Raw genomic sequence first — 23,248 nt, 5'->3', positions numbered from 1 at the left:
GTTTAAACTCCGTTCTCCTAGGTCAATGGTTCTGAATCTTTTTTGGAACATGGTCCCCATTGAAAAGATAAAAAATTTGGGTCCTTGCTCCAGAAAAACGTACATTTCCATTGTTATGAGTTGAATTGTATCCCCCCCCCGCAAAAGGTATTTTAGAGTCCTAATCCCCAGTACGTAAGAATGTGACCTCACTTGGAGATAGAGTATTTAGAGGTAATAAAGTCATGAGCTCAACTGTGTGGGCCCTAATCCAATATGATTGGTGTTCTTATTAAAAGAAGAAATTTGGACACAGGTATACATAGAGGGAAGATGATGTGAAGAGACACAGGGAGAAGATGGCCATTGACAAGCCAAGGAGAGAATTTTGGATAGATCCCTCTCCCTCATGGCCTTCAGAAGGAACCAACCCTGTTGACATCTTGATTTCAGACTTCTAGTCTCCAGAACTTTAAGACAATTTATTTCTATTGTATAAGCTACCTAGTTTGTGGTACTTTGTTACAGTAGCCTTAGCAAACTAATACATGCATACATACATATAATTTTACATATAATTCCAAATGCCTCAAAGATCTCCCCACTAAACATTCTTTAAGAACCAGAGGTTGGGCTTCCCTGGTAGAGCCCTGGTTAAGAATCCACCTGCCAATGCAGGGGACACGGGCTCGAGCCCTGGCCCAGGAAGATCCCACATGCTACGGAGCAACTAAGCCCGTGCGCCACAACTACTGAGCCTGAGCTCTAGAGCCTGCGAGCCACAACTACTGAGCCCACATGCTACAACTACTGAAGCCTACGTGCCTAGAGCCTGTGCTCCACAACAAGAGAAGCCACGATAATGACAAGCCCATGCACTGCAACGAAGAGTAGCCCCTGCTCACCGCAACTAGAGAAAGCCCACGCACAGCAACAAAGACCCAACACAGCCAAAAATAAATAAATTTATAAAAACAAAACAAAAACAAACAAGAAAAAGAACCAGAGGTTAAGAACTCACTTTGGATTGAACAAATTAAAAAGCATTTATGTAGTGTTTCTGTCACTTATTAACATTAACTATATCAACCAACATTTGTCCTAAGTTCATTCTCAGATCAGGCTTCTTACCACAAGAATGGTAAAATAACATTTTTAAACTATTCTCAGAATTCCTGCAAGTCACTGCATGTTCTAAGGTTTAATATGATTCTCATGGGTTATGCTACACTTTGAGACTATAACCTTATTTACATGATCTTCTGCTCATGTTTAGTACATGTCCTCTTAAAATTGGGACATACAGAAATATGGGAAAATATTTATTTTCTTTAGATACTTCCCTTTTTCTCACCTAATTCATATACGAGTCAAAACCATATAAAGCAGGGTTTCTCACTTGGGTTCCATAGAATAATAAAGCCCATTTTAAAAGTTCCTAAGGTCTTATAATTTTGCGATCTGTTTCACAATACATTCTATCCTTCATTGTTATGCACACTAACATATTAAAGACTAGGAGAGATTATGCAGGAAAGAAAAAAATTGTTTAAGTTAAATAAGTGACCACATAGTTTTTTCTCACATATGTATTACCCATTGACACATCATGTAGATGACTACTTATGTCAAGTTGCCATACTCTGTAAAATCCTAGTCATACATACTTGGAGAAAGATGGTATAAATGTAGCCACAGAGCAGGCTAACCTCACGTTATTTAGATTCACTGGCCCAACCCAGTTAGCCACTGTTGGCAAGATCATCACTGCCACCAACAACACTGCTGGATGTGGGTATCACCTTCCACTGATAATTAAGTGAGACCAATTTGGTCCAGGCATAACAGTTTCCAGTCCTCAAGGCCTCCCAGGTCCTGACAGAACTCCATACCTATCAAGTTCAGGAAACAGAGGATGGGGGAACAGCAACGATAGTAGCTGGGGCAAGAACTCCACAGACTCCCAATACTTACCTAAATTTCAGTAATTTTTTTAAGCATAAATACTTCTAATATTGCTGTTTGCTTTTTGCTCATTTCCAGAGCAATGAAGTATATGTTTATTTCTTTTTTGACAATTTTAGATACATAATTACTTTTGGAGGAGAGATTCTGCCAACCTTCTCATCACCCATAGCCAGAGACAAATAATCTTAACAGAATTTATTTTTGTCTCTCCAAGAACATAAAAAAATATAGAAATAGTTGCCTAGAAGGTTATATCAAAGTTATATTTTAATAGTGGGGTATAGAGAAGTTATCACAAATTTGCTAAGTACCTTTGGTACATTTGAGAGTTCTCAGGTAAATAAAATACTAAGTCAAAATCTAAAGCAATTAATATACACAGGGAGTGAGGTAAGTCAGACAGAGAAAGACAAATACTGTATGATCTCACTTATATGTGGAATCTAAAAAAGCTGAACTCATAAAAACAGAGTGGAATGATGGTTACTGGGGGCTGGGGGTGGGGAAATTGGGGAGTTGTTTAAAGGTACAAACTTGCAACTAGTAGATCAATAAATCCTGCAGATCTAATGCACAGCAGAGTGATTACAGTCAATAATACTGTATATAAACTTCAAAGTTGCTAAGAGACTAGATCTTAAGTGTTCTCACCACAAAAAAGAAATGATAAATATGTGATGTGATAGAGGTGTTAGCTAACTCTTCGGTGGTAATCACATTGCAATTATAAATGTACCAAATCAACACATTGTACACCTTACACAATGTTATATTTCAATTATATCTCAATTTTAAAAAATATACAGAGGGATGACCTCAATAGAAATATGTACATTCTGGAATTTTCTCCACAAGCTTTACATCATAAAGCCTAGCTTGTTTAATCTAATGATATTGACTACCTCTATGGAAAATTTATGTATAAATAGGATCTTTCTTCTCTTTAGAAGAAAAAAATATTCTCATTATTCTATTGCATCAGTGGCAGTCTCTTTAGTGCTAGCAAAGTCCCAAGGGTTTTTACAATACCTCAAAAAGAAATGTGCAAATGTGGGCAATCTATTGTTACAGAAGGCAAATACTTTCTCATTCTTTTCTCCTGTGTGGCCAACAGTAATGGACTTAACATTTTCTAGGCCTCTGTTTCCTCATCTGAAAAATGATGGGCTTGTACTAGAAGATCTAGAACTATATTAGATCTAGATTTCTCAAATATATGCCATCATTCCTCTGCAACGTTGCTTATGTATAAGAGCCCATGATCGCTAGGAAATACACTCAAATTGCTTTTCCAGTTTTGTGATAGGTTCTACTAAATCAAGCTTTTACTTAGAATTTATAAACAAATGTGCCTATGATAAACAAGCTGGATAATATTAAGGGCATAGTCTGTGATTCCAAAGCTGAATTCTGAGTAATCTCTTTGGCAGGACATGCTGTTATCCCCTCTGTGAGTAGACATTCAGTGTTCAAAGCAACGAGCTCTTTGATACTTTGAAATTTTGGATTCTGTTCTATTTTTAAAAGCTACTATATCAGTATTCATCAACTGTTTGACATGGCCATTCATTTATATTCAAAAAGGCTATTCTATAATTACCCTTCCTTTCAGGAAGCCTACCAACTAAGAGAAGCCTGAATTACTGATAGCAGTTATACAGGGACCTTCCTGTTGGTTAAGAAGGAGGACTAATTAAACTAATGTGCTAAATCTCGGGCTAATAATTATGCAGAAAAGTGGTAAGAAAGCTTATTTTATCAGTTTTTAGTGGTTGTGTACCTTTAATATGAAGCTAAGAAGGCTAAAACATTCTAGAATAAGTATATTTCTTATTTGAACTTTTGGTAAGGCTGATTTAATTGTTCTCTAAATGTTATAAATTTGTCAACTTCTAATAGAAATAACTATAATTTTAAAATACTGGTTATTCATTAAAATAATTTTAAATAATATTAAAAATAATTAATGACACGTTAAAATAAGTCCTCTTGTGGTGGCTAAGTAGGAGCCAATTAACCATATCTTTTCAAAATGCTTCACATAAAGATCCTATTTCTATAAAATAAACCCAATTTTTCCCTAAATATTCACATGCATTTTGAATTCTGTTAAGACTAAGAAGTGCTTTGTAATAATTGCCAAAATTCTTAGAACATTCATATAAATTTAAAAATTGTTTTCACATAATTCTACTTTTATTACAGTATCAAAATGGTTATGAAACAATATAAAAATCTGCATAACCCTAAGTTATTTCTTAGGTTAGATCAGCTATTGTTGGGGCAAATGAAAGGCCACTTGCATGCACTGCTGCTTAGTGGCCTTTTGTCACTAAAATGCTATACCAATTACACTTATATCTCTGTATATTTTGGTGAGGTTCTGTTATTCAGTGGACCTAGCTCAACTTGAAGTTTCTCCACAGCGATGGACCTCAGGTATTACCTTGAATTGTAACTAAAGAAACAGAGGATTTCCTGTAAAGAAGGTTGTTTAATAATATCTATAATAACCCAATACATTTCCATTGAATTAAAAAACAAAAACAACTTTGGAGGTAGGAGGAGTCCAGACTAACCAGGAAATCCTTAAAGCCACAAGGAGTTAATACCAACTAGATGAGAATGAAAGTGACCCATCCTCCTTTGTAATCCAGGAATTGAGCTATAAATAGGGAACACAGCAACTAGTTTATCTATCATAATCTTAATCTGAAACAAAGTGAATATTTATGAACTCTAGGGCTTTAGTATTCAGTCACAGTTTAGGAAATAAAGTCTGTAAAACAAGTGCTACCTCTCTAGAAATTCTGGAAATTAAGACATAGAGAAAGCAAATCTTACTAGAGAATAACATAAAATGTAGTCGTGGGGTGGTATCGACTGTGATGTTCAAGTTTTAGAATACTTCAGAGATCTACTTTTAGCTAATAAACTGTTAGTGAATACTTTAAAGGTTTTTCTTAAACCTTTAAATATGGTGTAGTACATAAGAACATGATGTCACTTATTGGATTGAACTACTTGTCGCTAGTTATTTCCTCAACAATCCTAACGATGAGGGAAATTTAAAAACTTTGGAGGAAAAAAGTAATAAAACAGATTGCTTATTCATAAAAAATGTTACCTATCAGTTTCCTACAAACTACAATATCCCTTCCCTACTTCTGGGTATATGCATAAAAATTGTTTAGTGGTTCCACAATATTCATTCAAATCTTTTACTTGAATGAATATTGTGGAACCACTAAATGATTCTGGGCTCACTAAACCTCTTCATCATGCAGGAATGAGGTAATAATGTAAACAACTTATGAGGAAATCTGGTGATTTTAATAATTAATGATGAAAATATATTTATATAATAAAAATTACTATCAAGTTACAGATCTAGCCATTTAAAGAAATGGCTTTCTGAAAGATAAATGTATTAAATCCCATCGATTTGTTTTCCTCTAGTTTTTATTGTACAGAAAGCACACATGAACCCACAGGATCTAAAATAAATTCATGTATTTACTTGTATTCTAAGAAGTTATTGTCAAGACAGCAGAATAAGGAAGAAATTCTCACTGCTATACCCCAAACACATAGTAGTAATATATAAAATACCAAAAGACTAAACTGTGATTAAAAAAAAAAATCTCATGGACTAAGAATATATTTTGTCACCATAAAAGAATAGATTATGGAATCTGGTAAATTATGAGGCTGATTTTGTTGTTTAACACATATTTTTCCTCAGATCTATGGAATCTAGTGCTTAATGCAAAATTAAGCATTTTAGATCTAAGATTCACTTTTTTTTCCTTTAGCAAACCAGTTTTATGAACACTTCTTGCTGAAGCAGAGAGAAAAGAATAGTTAAAACTTCTAATAAAAATGCTCTTAATTCTTGACATAGAAAACTTGCCAAAAGCAAGTTAAATGCAAAAAAAAAAAAAATTAGAATCAGAGACCTATGGTCAAATATGTTGTGAACTAGATATGACTTAAAGGAAAAATTCCATGTAAAATACAGAAAAAATACGCAATGACTTAAACATTTTTGAAGAGAAATTTTGCCAAATTTAAAAGAGTACAATTATAACGTAAAGCTTTGCTTAAAAGAGACAACACATAAAGGACCCCATTCTCATATACCCATGTTTAACCGTATACTTTCTCTTCAAGAATAATTTTCATCTACATCAAAGTTTCGTGAGATACTCTGAATAGGGAACAAAATCAAAGGCCATTGTGTTTAATAAAAATTCAGAATGTTCAAATTGGAAAGAGTACAGATTCTCTTTCTTTGTGAGCTTTCAATTACATCTGATTATTTTAAAAAAGGATTTCATTTTAAATGGGCCACAAATGTAAACCAAGCATAGCCTCCAAATGAAATTTTACTCTCATGTGCAAAATGAGAGTCTGTGTATGATATGACTGACCCAATTCAAATTAGAATCAGATTAATCAATCAACTAATTTAATCAACAACAGAACGTTTCCATGAATGTAATTAGACACTTTCCTGTGTCTTTGTTCATTTATTCTACCTTCTTTCCTGTCATTAGGGGAAGTGCCCATGCTCCTAGCTAAATGAATCCTGCCGTTTGTGCATCTGATCCCATCTTATCTACTTAGAGACAGTATTCTAGCAATTCTTACCTCTGTCTACTGCCTGGACATTTTTTTCCCTCTCTCCTTATGTACTCCCATCAGTATGCAAACATGGCAGTATTTCTCTCATCTAAGAGAAAAAAAAACCCTCTTGACCTCACTTCCCCATCGAGCTCTTGACCTGGGTCTTTCCTTTTTTTTTTTTTTTACAGTAAAACTTGTTAAAAGCATTGCTTATATTTGTTATCTCTTCTCCAATTCTCTCTTCTCATTCCTTTTGAGGCTCCTATTCTATTCCCCACCATTCCACTGAAAATGTTTTATTAAGAGCCCCAATAACATTTATATTGCTAAATACAGCAGGCAGTGCTCATCCTCATCTTCCGTGACCAATGTGCAGCATTCAACTCAGCTGATCACAGTCTCCTTCTTGAAACACTTTGTCGACTTGGCTTTCAGGATACCACACCTACAATATTTGCTGCTCCCTCAGTCTTCTGCGTTGGTCTCCTCATCTTCCTAACCTCTGCGCACTCAAGTGTATCAGGGCTGAGTCCCTGGACCACTGCTCTTTTCGGTCTTCTCAAACTCCCTTGAGATCTCAGCCGGCTCTAAATACCATCTTATTTGTCAGCAGGAGCCCTCCCCCAAAGTCCCAATTTGTATATCCATCTCTCTACTCAATATCTCAGAATTAACGTTTTCAAAACTGAGTTCCAACCCTTCCCCTCGCAGTCTCCCCCACCCTGCTAAGTCAACTGCATCTTTCAATAGTTCATTCCAAAAAGCTTACCATCACCGCTGTCTTTCTCTGATGACCCATACCCACTTCATCAGCAAATCCTGCTGCCTCTAAACATTTCTAGAATCTGCCCTTTGTTTACCACCTTCACTACTTTCACTCTCATCTAAGGCCCTCTCATCCTTCACTCACTGTTGAACTAGCTTTCTATCTTCTGCACTTATCATCCTATATTCTCAACACAACAGATTAATCCTGTTAAAACTTAAATCACATCATGCCACTTGACTAGTTAAAATTCTGTAACAGTTTCCAGTATCACTCAAATTGAAAACTGAAATCCATACAATGGCCTAGAAGACCTTATACATTATCTGGCCTCTTTGACTTCATCTCCTAATACTCCCTATCTTCATCTTTCCACTTTATGCATACTGCTCTCCATGCTATTGCTTGAACACATCAGGCAAACTTCCACATCAGGGCGTTTGTACTTAACTGCTTTTTCTGCTTTCCCACAGGTAGACTTACACCTTTTCACCAAGGTCTTTTCTGGTGCCTTAGCTAAAATCACAACCCTCATCCCTATTCCCACCCTGACATTTTTTATCATCCTTCCCTGGTTTATTTTTCTCCTCAGCATTTATCACTAACATACTTTAATTTACTCATCTTGTTATTGTCTGTTTCCCTGGCTAGAATTTAAACTCCACGAAAGAGGAAATTTTTGTGTTTTGCTCTCTACTGCACAGAAGAGTCCCTGGTACATATTTGACATGAAGACATATCTTGCTTATCGTTTATGCATCTTTGTTTAATGAGGAATAGTATACCTTGATGTACATGTGTGTGTATGTATATACATGTGCATGCTTGCTTGTTTTGTTGTTGCCAATGAGTTGCTGGATTTTATAATAAATATTAATTTTTAACATTAAGTAGTTGAGGTTTTAGACTAAAAACCCTAAAGAATGTGTGTAGAAAAAATTATTTTTATAACATTTTTCTTTAAGGTTTATTATCATAATAAGTAATAAATAATAAGCCCAAGTGAGATGTTCAACAAAGGAAATAAATGTATTTACTTTACCTGGACTTAACACAGAGGGATTAGGTGGGATTTCACTTTCCTCATCAGTACTTTCATCATAGATTGCATCTCTGTCAGTAGTCATTTCAGAACATGTTGGAGTTTCCCTAGAAACAGAGAGAGGCAGACTTATAAATTATTGGTTCATTCCTGGCTAGGTGTCAAATTCACCAGTAAGTAATTATAGAAAATATCCCTGGAAAAACATTATAATTAAACAAATATATATTGAAATATATATAATTAAGATGAAAGCACTTTAAAGACTATATGCTAACTCTCTTAAGAACAAGTTTCTCTTTTACCTTATATAAATGTGGTTTAGTGCTCACTATAATTAATTCTTGAGTCAGTTTATTATCATTTATTATTTATCTATCAAATCACAGTACTATTCTTCTAAATTACCTTCTGCGGGTCACAGAGTAATCAGTATTTTACTGATCTCAAAGCAGTTCTGCCTTTCATTTGGTCTCCCCAAAACTCTGAGATGGGTACCTTCATTCTTATTATGAAGATATCCAAGTAAGGCACAGAGAGTTTAAGGATTGTCCAAGCCATACCACAGTCATAAGTCACCTATGATTCTTCCTTAAAAATCAAGTACATATTCACACTTAGAGTCGACTCTAAAATTAAGCATTGCTTAGACATCGAGATCACAAATGTGTGCCCAACTCTATGGTTCTGCAGAAGATGAAAGCTTTTAATTAATATATTTCTTAGTGATGCCTAAGAATTAAACTAATATTATTTAGGTAAATCTCATGCCAGTTTTATGATTTAAGTCTAGGTGTGACAGTTGGGCAGGCATGGAGAGATCATGTTGAGTATTCTCCAGTCCACTGCATCTAACAACCAGAGCATCCAACCCCAGACTATCAAATGATCTCATATTACTAAAAAGTTGGCATCTAACTTTCATTAAGTTTGGGAAGAAATTACACTAAAATGTCTGCATCTGCCATCCCAAAACAGAAAGGTCAAAATACCTTTTATGCTCGATGTTCTTTTCCAGTTCCTGCACTTCATTTAACAATTTATTTAAGCTTCTGATCTTTGCTTTCTTCTCATTCAGCACCAGAATGAACCGTTTATAAAGATCAGTCTCCAAAGCTTCCTTAGCACTCACACATTTTTCAAATCTAAAATATAAACAAACAAATAAATAAATCATGCAGGTTTTGTTTTAGCATTATTCAATCTAATACTGAAGACAATTTCAAGAAAACTTTTCAAGAAAAATACAATTAAAACCATTTAAACATGTTTTCATTGATTTAAAGTTTTATATAGGTAAACTTATTGTTCATTAGCGTTTGTAGTTTACATACTGAGAAAAGGATAGAAATTGGAAACTGACAGCAAAAAAGCTTTTAAAACATCTAAATGCCTAAATGTAATAACTTATTCACATCTATGGTTTATTTCCAAAAGCACATATTTGTGGGAGAAATTTCAAACAAGAGTAACTATAGCCTATGTTTCTTGTACTTTGTTAATATTACTATAATAGCAACCATGATCTTGTTTTGTGATTAAGTGATTTACTTAATCAGTTCTCCCCAAATAGATTATGAACTGCTCCACAACAAGAACATGACATACCCAGTTGTATCTTATAACGCAGCAAACACACACACACACACATACATATATTTATCCAACTTGAAATTTCCAAGGAGATTAATGAAACAGCAAATGTGAAACACTATACATTTAAAATTTTAGATATATAAGACAAAACATAAAATTCTCTACCATTTATAATTCTTCCTACAATGTTCAAATGAGCTAACAAGAGACTGTACTAATTTTAATCTCTCAGATATATATAAAATAAAGAAGGCAAACTAGCAGAGGTTGTATATACTTGATATGTGCATACACACACACTATGAATAAACCTCTATTTTAAAGATTCAAATATAAATTATTTCATATAATATATTCTTTTAAAAGGAGTTTAGCTCTGCCTGGTTTTCTCTTTACCATACTGTTAATTATACTTGTTCTATACAGGTATTCTAGTATTTTCATTATATATATTATTTAACTATATATATTTTTCAGTGAAATAGAAACAAAAATGTCAAAATTTGATATACATGTCCTTATACTTTCAAGAGACTACCTAGCTAGAAATGCAAAGAATTAGGGCCTCTCATGGGATGAAAGGGAACATATGGCATTATATTTTCTGGGACCAATTACAGCAGTCTTATAGTGTAGTCATTGCCAAGGCTGTGAACTCCGTAAGGGCAGAGAGCATGTATGTTTTATTGGCTGCGTTATCCTCTGTGCCTAGCATAGTGTTTGGCATTCAACAGATGTTGAATAGCTATTTATCAGATAAATGAATGAAGTGAGCAAGTTAATATGGACATCTTATGAAGAAATGTAAAACCAGTGATTCTGAATATTATATTTTTCACTCCTTTAATAGCTATTCACTATTGTAATAGTAATATTTTTCATCTTCTTCAAGCTTCTAAAAAATTGTGATATTTAAGTGATGCACATAATGGTATAGCTAAAAGAGTTTAGGAATAGAAAGGAAGAAAATAAATGAAAGAGCATAGGGATGCTTATGTTTTGTAAAGAGGGAATCAATTACATTGCCTAAAAGGCTAATGGATTTAAAAATAAATAAATGTGACCAAAAGATGTATGAAAGTAAAATTAAAATGAAACCTGGGATGTGGGTCAGGGGAGAAAAACAAGACCAGGGGAAGTGATCAAAATTCCTCATCTTATAGCAGGGAGCACACAAGTAAATCTTAAATTTCAGAACATTAAGAAGTAGAGTGAATAAGTATATGTAGCAAATCACCAAAAGAATGAAAATAGAAATTCTAAAAATTAATTACCTCCAAGGGTAGGCTAAGGATAGAGGATTTTTAATTTCATACTCATCTGTACTTGATGAACATTTTATACAGGCTTAACTTTAATTTAAAAAATTGTTTATCCACTTGCAAAAAAACCTGTGATAAATATTAATATAGCAGTACCTCTATCATCAAGCAAAGCTCTCTGAGAAAGAAGTACTCCAAAAGGTGTGGGGAAAAAAATAGAGCCAAAGTTGAGGAGAAGCTGCCAATATTGATGGCTTATTTTAAGCTGGGATATGTTACTGGATTTATATTTCAGATGCAAAGTGTTTGTAAACATTATATTCTTATTTTCTTGTACTATTTTCGAATGTAACACAAGTTTAAAAGATAACTACAGGGCTTCCATGGTGGCGCAGTGGTTGAGAGTCCGCCTGCCGATGCAGGGGACGCAGGGTCGTGCCCCGGTCCGGGAGGATCCCACATGCCGCGGAGCGGCTGGGTCCGTGGGCCGTGGCCACTGGGCCTGTGCGTCCGGAGCCTGTGCTCCGCGGCGGGAGAGGCCACGGCAGTGAGAGGCCCGCGTACCGCAAAAAAAAATAAAATAAAATAACTAGAACATATACCTGAGTGTACAATAATAAAATACTTTAAACATATACAAAGTAAAAATCAGTTATAAAAATTTACAATAAAAATCTTGTATAATAATTCAATATGTAAATCCATAACTATAGTAACCAATTAGTAACTTATCTGATTTAAAGGCATATTTAATTTCCATATAAATCACTTCAATAATTCTTGATTGAAAGATTATGTGTACTTATCAACTATCAAGCAAATTTCCAAACCTTTATTAAAATTAACATTTGGTATAACTCATGAATTAAAAATAGATATCAAAATGAAATATATCTTTTTTGTCTAAAGAATATTATTAATCTAAATAGATAGTGTCACGGCTACATTGTCAAAGGTAACAACATTTCTGTGATAGGAAAGCAAACTCAGTAGAATGCATGGCATTCTGTGAGTTAACCTTGCTTGGTTTTAGCAAAGCTTTAGGATTTTGTTACAACCAAACCTCTAATCATTAAACTAAATAACACTTCCTAGACAAAGCTGGGGAGTGGGGGTTGGCTAGGAAATAGTATTATTGTGAATAGTTTCAGGATATGAATTTACTTTTATTATTAATGATTAACAAATTCAGAGAACTCTTTTTATTTAATATTCAGCAACTAACAGGTACATACCATCCTCCCATCACATTTGTAATGCGATTCCTCCCTTACAGCATTATGATGTTACTATGCCTTCCATATTATTGATACTTGCCTCCTGCCAACCCTCCATGTCAAGAACTGAACAGGTATTAGTAAGTGAGACATACGGGATTCATTGCTAAGTTTAGCAATACTAAAGGAGAACTCACATACAACCAGATCAGACCACAGCTAGTCCAAGGATCATCTCCAAAGCAAAGCTCAAACCTGATGAAACCATAAATAACATCAAACAGGAAAGGCCTAATGATGCTTAATCCTTTTAACAGTGACTGGGACAACAGAACAATAAAGTTTAATTAGCAGCCTAGGACTGAGGTATCTAGGAACTCAGACCAAAGGATAGTATTTAAAAAAAAAAAATAACTAAAAGAGTAAAAACTAAATATGGAAAACACTGAATATTCAAATAAAATATTTCTGGATGGGAAAACAAAGAATTTAAGAATAAATGTCAAAAAAAAAACAACAAAAATGAGAGCAGAAACAAGGTAATTTCATGGAGAAATAACATCCAAAATAAAAGAGTAAATGATAACCCAAAATAAAACAACAGATATGTAAATGTGAACACGTGGTGCTTAGAAACAGTGCAGTAATCCTTGTATTTACAGCTCTGATCAAATTTATATCCAGGTCAGGGTTGTGCAGCAAAAGAAAATCTACACAGAGTTCAGAGGACAAAGAATGCTAAAAAGAAATGGAAAAGCAAGCAGTGGTAAAGAGATTTAATAAGACTCTAAGAACTGAAGAAGATGGTAAACAGCTGTTCCTCATCCTTTCTGATGACAGAACAAGAGGAAATGGCCTTCAGTACACCATGAAGGACTCAGATTACCAATAGATGGAAGGAAGAATTTTCTGCCTGTGACTGTTCTTAAACAATGTAATGGGCTACCAACGGGAGTTGAAGATATCTCTTGAGGTCTTTAAAAATTGGACTAAATTCATCTGGCTATAATGTGATCCTAGCTTGAAGGCAGAGAGATGAAGTAGAAGAGCTTTCAAGGCCTCTTCTATTCTAATGATTCCATGAGTGTCAACCCAATTCAAAATGCTGAAAACTGCCTTCAATTATAGGTTTAATAACTATAACTCAGAGTAAAGCTAGAGAGTTTCTAACTTGATGTCTGAGTGCAAACAAAAGACCTATTCAGTAACGTGGAACTTGAGAGTTGTTACTTGAAACTAAATAGGAAAAACCAGTGAAATAAATATAGCTAATGACCTAAGGATTTACATACAATATTTCTAATGTCTTCTCCTTTATCTAAACTATACAGAATTAAATTAATCCAGTAATGTCACTTGTTTAAAATGGAGCTAAGACTGCAATTATTAAATAGCAAATAAAAGAATAACAGCAAATATATATGTTAAAAGTCTACATGTTAAAGCTCATTTTTTTACTCTTACTGTAATTCCTCACTCCTTACTCAAACCTTATTTATTCTCCACTGTCATCCCAAATGGAAACAGCTTTAGATTTGGCTCTGATTATAATAATGATACATATTTAAATACAAAAATATATGCAAAAAAATACTCCCAAGAAGTAAAGGAAAATTTAATTCACAATTCCAGACACACACTATTATCATTTAATTTTCTCTTTCTAGATACTCTCTATCTGAAGACATATTTTACAAAAAAAAAAATGAGATACTCTTCATATTTTTGGAAATTCACATTTTGCCTCAACACATCATAAACATTTTCCATGGTATAAGCACCATGTATATGATTGCTTTTTGCTCATATAATATCCTATTGTGTATTAAATATATTTCAGACCTATCTACCATAGCTTCTAAGGGAATTCTCAGCACCTATTTTGTGACCCACACCCCCACTCTCCCAGGCACACAGTCTTGAAAAACGATAAGAAAGAAATGATTGGATCATGAATGGACACTGATATAAGATTAATCAGAAGCAGCACAGGAAACTGAACTGTGACCAGGCCTAATGAGAAGACCTCAACTCTACTATCTATGTGGTCAGTTACCTAACTCAGTATGTTTGTATCCTATTTCTAATCTCTCTAAAGACTCTTGATCAGTACTACTGCCTTATGGAAGCAGGAGCTGTAAATCCTTTGCTCATTTCCCAGTGTACTAAGGCTCTGGAGAGGGAACACTTCAGGAAATACTGCTTGGCCATGACCAAGGTGTATTTACAGCTCTTTAAAATGGCCACTTTCTCTGTGATAGGAAAGAAAACTAAATTTGGAAAATAGATAAATCTACTAATCCAACATCTAGAATACAACCAAGAGCCTAGAATTCTCTGGAGTGGACTTTGTTTCCTCTGTTTGAAGAGCCACTCCAAGGGCACACATCTTCAATTCCTGAAGAAGATATGTGATCCAGTATTTACAAAAAAAAAAAGAATAGCTGGAGCATAAGACTGGTGATAAGCTACATGGCTATGCTTTTGATCAAATAGGTAACTTTTTGCCACAATAACACAAAAGAATTTTCTGGGTAATTCCGAAATAGCAAATCAAGCATCCGTGGGGCACATATTATATATACCCTCATATGCTGTTTTACAGCACAAGGTATATTTGTCTCCACTGTCTCATCTTTGTTCCCTGCTGCTTTCCATCCTATGGCAGTGGTGTTGAATACTGATGAGATAATACCTCTTTCAACCTCTTGCAGACATTTTAAAGCAATTTGCTCAAGTACCAAGTACCCAGTCTGCATTTTTGTGGGCAATTTGTGAATCAAATTTCCGATCATCCTGAGTTTTTAATATAATGGCTTATCACGACCAGGGTACATCTCATTTCATTTGATTTATTTTGTATATAAAATAGAAAAACACACCCAAACTACTGATATGAGCCCCAAAACATGCTTTCTAGAACAAATATTTGGTATTAATTCATAGGAACATGAATTTTAAAGAGAAAGTTAAAGAGAAACATTAAATTATTTTTCTGTATGGTTTCCTAACATTCATATAATTTTGATTTGGTCTAATTCCTTAATATAATTGGAGATAAAAATTAATTCAGAACTAAAAGAAAACAAGATATTTTATTAATATAATAAATGAGAGCCAAATAGAACCAAGTTTTAGGTGATAGGTGTTAAGTTGATGCCTTGCATTAATTAATAAATATAAGTAAATGCATAGAAACAATATCCTCTAGTCAACCTCATTTTCACATACATATATTGATGATGAAAAAACCCTTCACGTTTTTCATGCACTCCCCCATATACTTACTAATGTCCATAAAGAACAATCTTAGTGAGTGCCCTAAAAAGACCCTAAATTGGATAAATGTTCTTATGTTTTAGAGCAACTGGTTTGAATGAAAGATAAAAAATCTACTTTACATACTGGATGTAATAATAATAATTATTATTTTATATATTCTACATAATTATTTCAAATGCTGCAATGTATAGATATACAAATGCATGCATATTATATTAATATATCTTTATAGAGATACAAATATTCACAACATATATTTTATTTCCTTCAAACATCTTTTACATAATAGAGTAATACAGGCTACAGCCTGGACCAGCCTAGATTATGATATAGTTGAGAAAAATGCATAATTGAGAAGATAGGTCACTTTCTTCTTCATCGTTTAAAAGATAAGGAACAAAATCAGGAAAATAAAGGCTTTTCAATGTCTTATCCAGTAGTAACAATTACTTCTTTTTAAAATGCTGATAGCATGAATTTTCAATCAATCAGCAAAAATAAGTCTTTATTAGGAACCAAAACACAAACTTCACCTGAAATAGATGCCATTCATAAAAAGATTCCAAATAAGGAATCAACTATGCTTATTTATATTTCATGTCTTTTTTATTCATTATTAATCTTATAATTTGAAGTCAATTAATCCTTATAAACATCAACTTCCTAAACTTTGATTAATATTAATGGGTTCTGATTCTCATTGTCCAATTACTCCTTATTGTTATTAGTTTGCCGGGGCCACCAAATACTAAGGACCTAAAAGTGTTAATGTACTCATATAATGTACAATAATGACCAATAATTTAGTTTAATCACATTAAGTAAAGGTATAATTAATGACAGATCTCATTTTAAATATATGCTTGTCTACATATATTATAAATGTATAAATCATTAACTTATACCTACAATGATATAAAGAGCTTAGTGTTTTTATGATACAAGCACATTATGCACACACCGTCCTTGGACATCATTCCAGTCTCTCAGAAGCCTTTCATTTTCTTTTTGTAGGTGCTCATTTTTGGCTTGGTTTTCTGCAATGGTGTCCAGGCAACGACAAATAAGTTCTCTAATGACCTCAGCTGGGTTTGCAACTTTCTCTAGGTTGAAGGAACCAAGTCTGAACTAGGATGAAAGGAAAACATGATTAGCTTTAGGGGAGAATATCAAGATTGAATGGCCCAGTTTTAAATACACATATTTTCTTCTGAGGGGAAAAAAGTTTAAGATTTAAATATAGCTCATTTACCAGATATAAATACAATGGGCAACTTCCTACTTTCTTACTAAAGCTTATCAGATAAATCAACATATAACCTAAGAATAATTCTTTTTAAGTGGTAAGTCATTCTCCCACCTCCTAGCAGAAAAGAAAACAACATAAATACCATATAAGCATACTACCATCTGTTTGCTACTACCTAATTTAAGTCACTATACTCAGAATAAGGAAAGAAATTATACATGAAAACTCTTTTTTTTTGGCCATGTGGCATGCATGCAGGATCTTAGTTCCCGGACCAGGGATCAAACCCGTGCCCCCTGCAGTGGAAGCGCAGAGTCTTAACCACTGGACTGTCAGGGAAGTCCCTACATGAAGATTCTTAACTCTAGTTTCTGTTAGTACTGATGGTAAAATCAAATAACTGACAGAAGCTACCTGTGAAGAAAGAAAAATTTTTGTAATACCTAAGAAAAATATAGGGTTTTAAAAAACAGATAAAGGAGTAATGACTGTTACCAGGTTTATCAAAAACCAACAACTTATTACTATAAATTATAAATAATAATGTCACATGTCAAACTTGAGTACTTTTGCATAAAGGTAAGACATAAAAATATCTTAATTCCTCTGTTAGAGGGCACTACAAAATAAAACAGTGTAATAAAATTTTATTATAGTTAAGGAATTCTGAAAGGAACACAGGCTCTCCTCATTTGGTAGATAAAGATATTGAAACACAATGATTTACTAATAACTATAATATCCTTACTATTAAAATTAGAATTATTGTAACTAAAATAAGCTTTTAAATGACAATTATAATTATATAGCCACCATACCTTACAATTGAAATATAACTCAAGCATAGCACAAATACAAATTAATCTAATCATCACCAAAATGGAAATATTATATCCATTTTATAGATTAGTAAAGTGAGGTTCAGAGTAGTTATCTAATATATTGAAGGAATAAAATCAAGATCCTACTATACTATCCTGTTACACTGTTTCCTGACATAAATGAGTATGCTAAACAAACAAGTAAGAGGAAGAATTAGGTTCAGAACCTACACATAATTCTGAAGAGAGATTTTAAAGGGATTAAGTAGGTGGCAAAATTGAGAGTACAAAAGGGTTTTTTTTGGTTTTGTGTTGTTTGTCTCCTGGATCAGTAATTTCTATTATGGCATTCACTAATAGGAATATTGCTAAAATGTCTTGCTTGTAAAGGAGTATTTCTATAAATATGTTACATACAGATTGAGAAATATTTAATAGTGATTGATAATTCTGAGACAAATCACTGTTAGTCAATTTACAAATAAAACTAAAAGTCACTACAGTAAAAATCCAATGTTTGCAATCTGAGTGGCAATTTATAAAACATTTCAGTTAATTCCTATAATTTAGAATCATTTAGTTGTTTAACCCCACAGAGTAAACTTTTCTGGATGAATTATGTTTACCAATTTATTTTAAATTTTCAGATCGAAAACACAGGTAGATATTTTACTTAATATTTTAGAAACCCTGTGAAAAGACTTAAACACTGACAATTCCTAGGTGTTGAAAAACATTTATATATACTTGCTTAAAATGTAAAGGAAAACAAAGGATATTTATATTCTTGTATTATAGGCACACTTTAGAAGACTGAATAGTACAGTTTAGTCACAAAGAAATTGAGTATGTATTTGTGTATTTTCTTTTTGAAATCCGAGGAGGTCACAATGTCTTCTTAATCCTTTAATTTGTTTTATCTGTTTTATCTCACCTCTTTCTCTTTCTTAACCAAAGAATGGGAATCAGATTAAGAAAAATTGTTCTTTATTTCAATATTTCAATGAGTACATCCAGTTGTGTAGATATATAAAACCTAAATTAGAGCTTAATTCTAATTTTAATAGTAAAATTATTATTTTAAAATAGTATAATTATTATTATTAAACCTTTACCCAAAAAAGACTTGGAAAAATTCTAAGAATTTTGAAATTATTTCAGACTATTTGTCACATCTGATTTATTTCTCTTATACTTAGAATCAAATGGCCAAAAACATTTGCATATAAGTGCATATAATGAGTCCATTTAACAAGTATATAAGTTTAAATAGGAAAGTTTTATCTATGTAAAGAATATATAAATTGAAAGTAAATTTGAGCACTAACCTTTCAAAGCTTCTCTTATGCAAACAAACATACAAAAATTAAGATTAGCTGTAGAATATTACTTCTTTGAGTCGATACAGAACAGAAGAAAAATTAAGCTTATTTTATTTTTAGACAATAGATTACATTATCAGTAAAACATAAACCCACACTGTGATTTTGTATTCTCGCATTATCACAATTGTCAGGAAGCTTTGACTAAGATGGACATTTTTAGAAAGAAAAGAGTTTTTCATCACTTGGAAGTTTCAACAATGCCAAATGGATAATGATCCATTATCCATTTCAAAGTGTGATATTCAGGATCACACGCTGATCCTGAATACAGTAATCAGTAAAATACAAATGCACAGATTAACACAAGTCTAGCACCCTAACATTCTATTTTAGATGGCAAAAGAAAAAGGGAACAATTTTAAATCACTAATAACAAGAAACTTTTTTCAAAATATCATTCAAATCCTTACATCCAAAATTCCAAAAGAGAATTCTTAAATTTCTTCTTGGCTATTTGGTATAGAATAAACTTAAAATGTCATTTCTTCTTAAGAGTAGGCAAGTATTTTTCAGTTTCTATTTTTTCTAATTATATTCACTAGTTTGGGGTCCTTTAACAGGCGTGAACATCTGTTATTCCAAACAATAAAAATAATCAAGAAGTATTTAAAACTCAATCCAAGAAAAATATTTTACTTGAGATATTCTGCTTATTTTGTAGAAAAATTCTGGAATGTATGAGAGAGTGAGTCTGCTGGACCATCCTGTCTGTATACACATGGTTCAGAGCCAAGGCAGGAAGCACCCTTCCACTCTCACTACCTCTGTTCCAGCCTGTCTACCTCATAGATGCAAGGGACCACACGCCCATGTGAACTGGACTTACAGAAGGGCCTCAAATCAGGCCTAATGAATTGAGAAGCATAAAATATTTCTGTGCTCCAACTCTATATTCAGCCCATCTTTATACCATCCCTCAAATGAAGTGGCCACTTTAGAAAAGTATTGTTTTTAAAACTAGCAAATTCCAACAAAAGTTACACTGTATGTTTTTGTCAATTTAAAAATCTTTTGCTTTAGTTTTTTGTTGGACATGTAAGCCTATTAACACAGATGTTCTTTATTAGTTCTGTAATTTCAAAATAATCTGCAATATGAAATCAGGACTTCAAACGGTACACCAGAATCAGAAACCACAAATTAAAGACATTTTGAAAGTATATCTCTTCTTTAGAGGCATGGGCAAAAATAAATTTCTCTTTTGTAGTTAGTTCTCAAGATCGTATGGAGAATTCAGTGTACACAAACCTATACTAAGCATCTCATTCAGTCTATAATCTAAGATTTTAAGCTATGTTTTTATTTTTCCATGTAAAAAATAGTTGAAAACAATTCACTTCTTAAATACTGGTAATCATAGTAGGTTGCACTAGTTGACTCTAAACTGTCATTATTTTAGCTAGCAAAACAGATAGCATCTTTGATCTGATCTGCATTAAAAATTCTCAATTTCAGAAAACTTATCCATTTTCTTTAGCCAGGCTTTTATTCTGGATACCTGTCAATTCTTTAAATCCAAGATTAAATGCCACACCCCCTTACTCATCACTTCAAAGTCCAGAACAAATTCTCTTTAACTACTTTAGCCTACATTGGCTACTTTGTTCTTGATACTTCAGAGTTTGTCTCACACAATTTTTCACTCAGTTTCATCCTCCCTATATTTTTCTCTTGTTTCAGAAATGCAGTCTTTTCCTTTAAATTTCTAGCTCTTTGAGGTCAGAGACCCTATCTTATGTCTTCCTTAGTATCCACAGTGTCTTATACAGTTCTAGACATACATTAAGTGCTCAATAAAGACTTGAATTTTTTAAAATTGCAATGATCCTTATTAATAAGAGAATACAATTATAATGTGGCAGGTAAAGGAAATAATTGGGACAGTGATTCTCTGAATACAAATTAAGAAATATTTTAATCTGTTTAAGGATGTAACAGTTTTATTTTATTGAATAGTATAATTTCAACCAAAAGGGCATGGCTTAAATATTGCATAATAGCTCTCAATACTGTGATAATACATAAGTTTAATAAAACCTAAAAAGATACTTTTTTTTTAAAGAATGTATAAAGTTATATATGTACTCAGTTATCAGGTTCTTTGGAGTGGCCAAACAGATAAAAGAGAATATATAGTATTGGTAAAATACACTAAATAAACACTAATTCCAGGGGAATTGTTTATGGTCATTCCACATGTTTCTGGGGATAGGAGGATTATCAAGGTGTGAGTTGATACTCTGCTTAGAATATATCAACTAAAGAGCTGCATTTTGATACGTTATCAAAGTAGTCTAAATAACCTTACAAAATTAATATTTGTTACTGTCCTGGGAACCAAGATGTAAAGCTAAAGGAAAAGGAGGAATAAAGATATCTTGATGTGATTCCTAGGCAATAATGGTCAGACAGGAACTCTGTTCTTTTCAGTATGTGTTTTTAAATTTATTAGTATTTAAAAAAAAGTTTAGCTGTGCCTAGATATGTATACACTAAAAAAGTAAAGCCTATTCATTATAGTTTGTAATATGGGATATTTTGTCTATTGTAGACAAATACATAGTTGTAAAATTCTAGTAATAAAGGAAATCAGTCAAGTTATGTAGTAAAAAAGAAACTAAACTGTATTACTTTGGCCTAGTTATGTTAATCATCAACTGTAAGTATTCTGAATCAACTATTTTTTACTAAGGTCTTAGTATCATGAACTCTTTGGTTTTGTGACCTGCTGAAATGTTATTTTAGATTTAAATAAAAAATATTACAAATGAATCTTCTAAAACAGTGACATACCTAGGTTGACAACTGGTCACATTTAACTTCCAAGGTAGCTAGAACTGAGAAAAGAATACTGATAAGGACTTTCTAAGCAGATAAGAGAGCTTTATTGTGAGACTATTAATCTCACCTTTCCAACTATTTTCTTGACCAAATTTCTCAAAGCTTATTTAAAAATGTTTAAATATCTCAAGATGATTATATGATCAAACAAGGCTCTGCATATGCAGAGTTGTAGATCTGTAGATCCTATAGGTTCTTACAATGAAAATGCAATCATCTAAAAGTGAAAATACACTGAGCTCTAATTATAGGGCTAAAAATTATTAGATTTTAAGGACATGCTATATGCTTTAATATATTAAGTACCATCTAAGAATTATTTGGTATTCATAATTGCAAAATTCATTGGTGGGAGTCAGAGAATCCTTGAGAATGAAACGCCCAAAGGTCCATGTGATAAGACTATCTTAGAAGTTACTTTTACTTTGAATGACTGTAAATGTTCATTCCATTATGTCTTGAAATAGAGATGATGAGCCTTTTGGTTCATGGAAAATATAGTAAAAACTAGAAGACTTATCTGGTCTAATTAGGAGTTATAATTAACAATGAAAATTTTTACTATACATGGATTTAGAATCAACTAAAAGGCTTTTCCCATAGTTAACTGAATTGGGGGTAGTGGGGTAGGTAGAAGGCAGGGGTTGCCTATTATTTGCCTGTTACTTTAATTTTGATATTAGAAAAAGAAATATTGCCTTGGATTTCCTGATACTCTACTAGATCTCATAATACTCATCTAATCATATCTTCATAGTATGCTTCTCTGTCTTCTACTTACAGCCTAAATGGTAATATTTCTTGAAATGGTCCCTTGACCTACTTCTCTTTTTTCTCTGTAGAGTTTTAGGGTTATCCACAATCACAGCTTCCATTATTACAGATAAGCTGAAAACTGCCAAACGTGTATCTACAGGTGGTACCTCTCCTAAAGTCCAGACTTCTATAAACATTTAACTCATTTTTGGAGTGATGTCACCAGTATGTCCTATACAGACCTGAAACTTCAAATGCTAAGACAGAATTCATTGTCCATCCCTCGCACTACTAAACTAACTCCTCTCTGTACTTTCCATTAGACATTCATTCAGTTACACTTGGGTAGTCTAGTGGGTGAACATGGACAATTATCATAGCATTACAATATTAACTTTTTTTTCTCATACTAGTCTGAAAGCTGCAAAGGGATAGGGGCTACATATTACTCAAAT

General features: G+C 33.0%; 1 protein-coding gene across 2 annotated transcripts in view; it reads right to left on the bottom strand.

Annotated features, from left to right (window-relative positions):
• XRCC4 (X-ray repair cross complementing 4) overlaps positions 1-23,248 on the bottom strand; it is a 255,708-nt gene that overhangs the window by 127,135 nt on the left and 105,325 nt on the right. For both annotated transcript variants that reach the window (XM_065874517.1, XM_065874516.1), the window contains 3 exons: positions 16,703-16,869; positions 9,377-9,529; positions 8,385-8,491 (listed from right to left, as the gene is read on the bottom strand). In XM_065874517.1, the coding sequence (XP_065730589.1) occupies positions 8,385-8,491; positions 9,377-9,529; positions 16,703-16,869 (427 nt within the window). The remainder of the gene's footprint in view (positions 1-8,384; positions 8,492-9,376; positions 9,530-16,702; positions 16,870-23,248) is intronic.

The sequence above is a fragment of the Phocoena phocoena genome, chromosome 3, assembly GCF_963924675.1.
Source record: "Phocoena phocoena chromosome 3, mPhoPho1.1, whole genome shotgun sequence".
NCBI lineage: Eukaryota > Metazoa > Chordata > Mammalia > Artiodactyla > Phocoenidae > Phocoena > Phocoena phocoena.
This window is presented reverse-complemented; position numbering and strand designations above follow the sequence as displayed.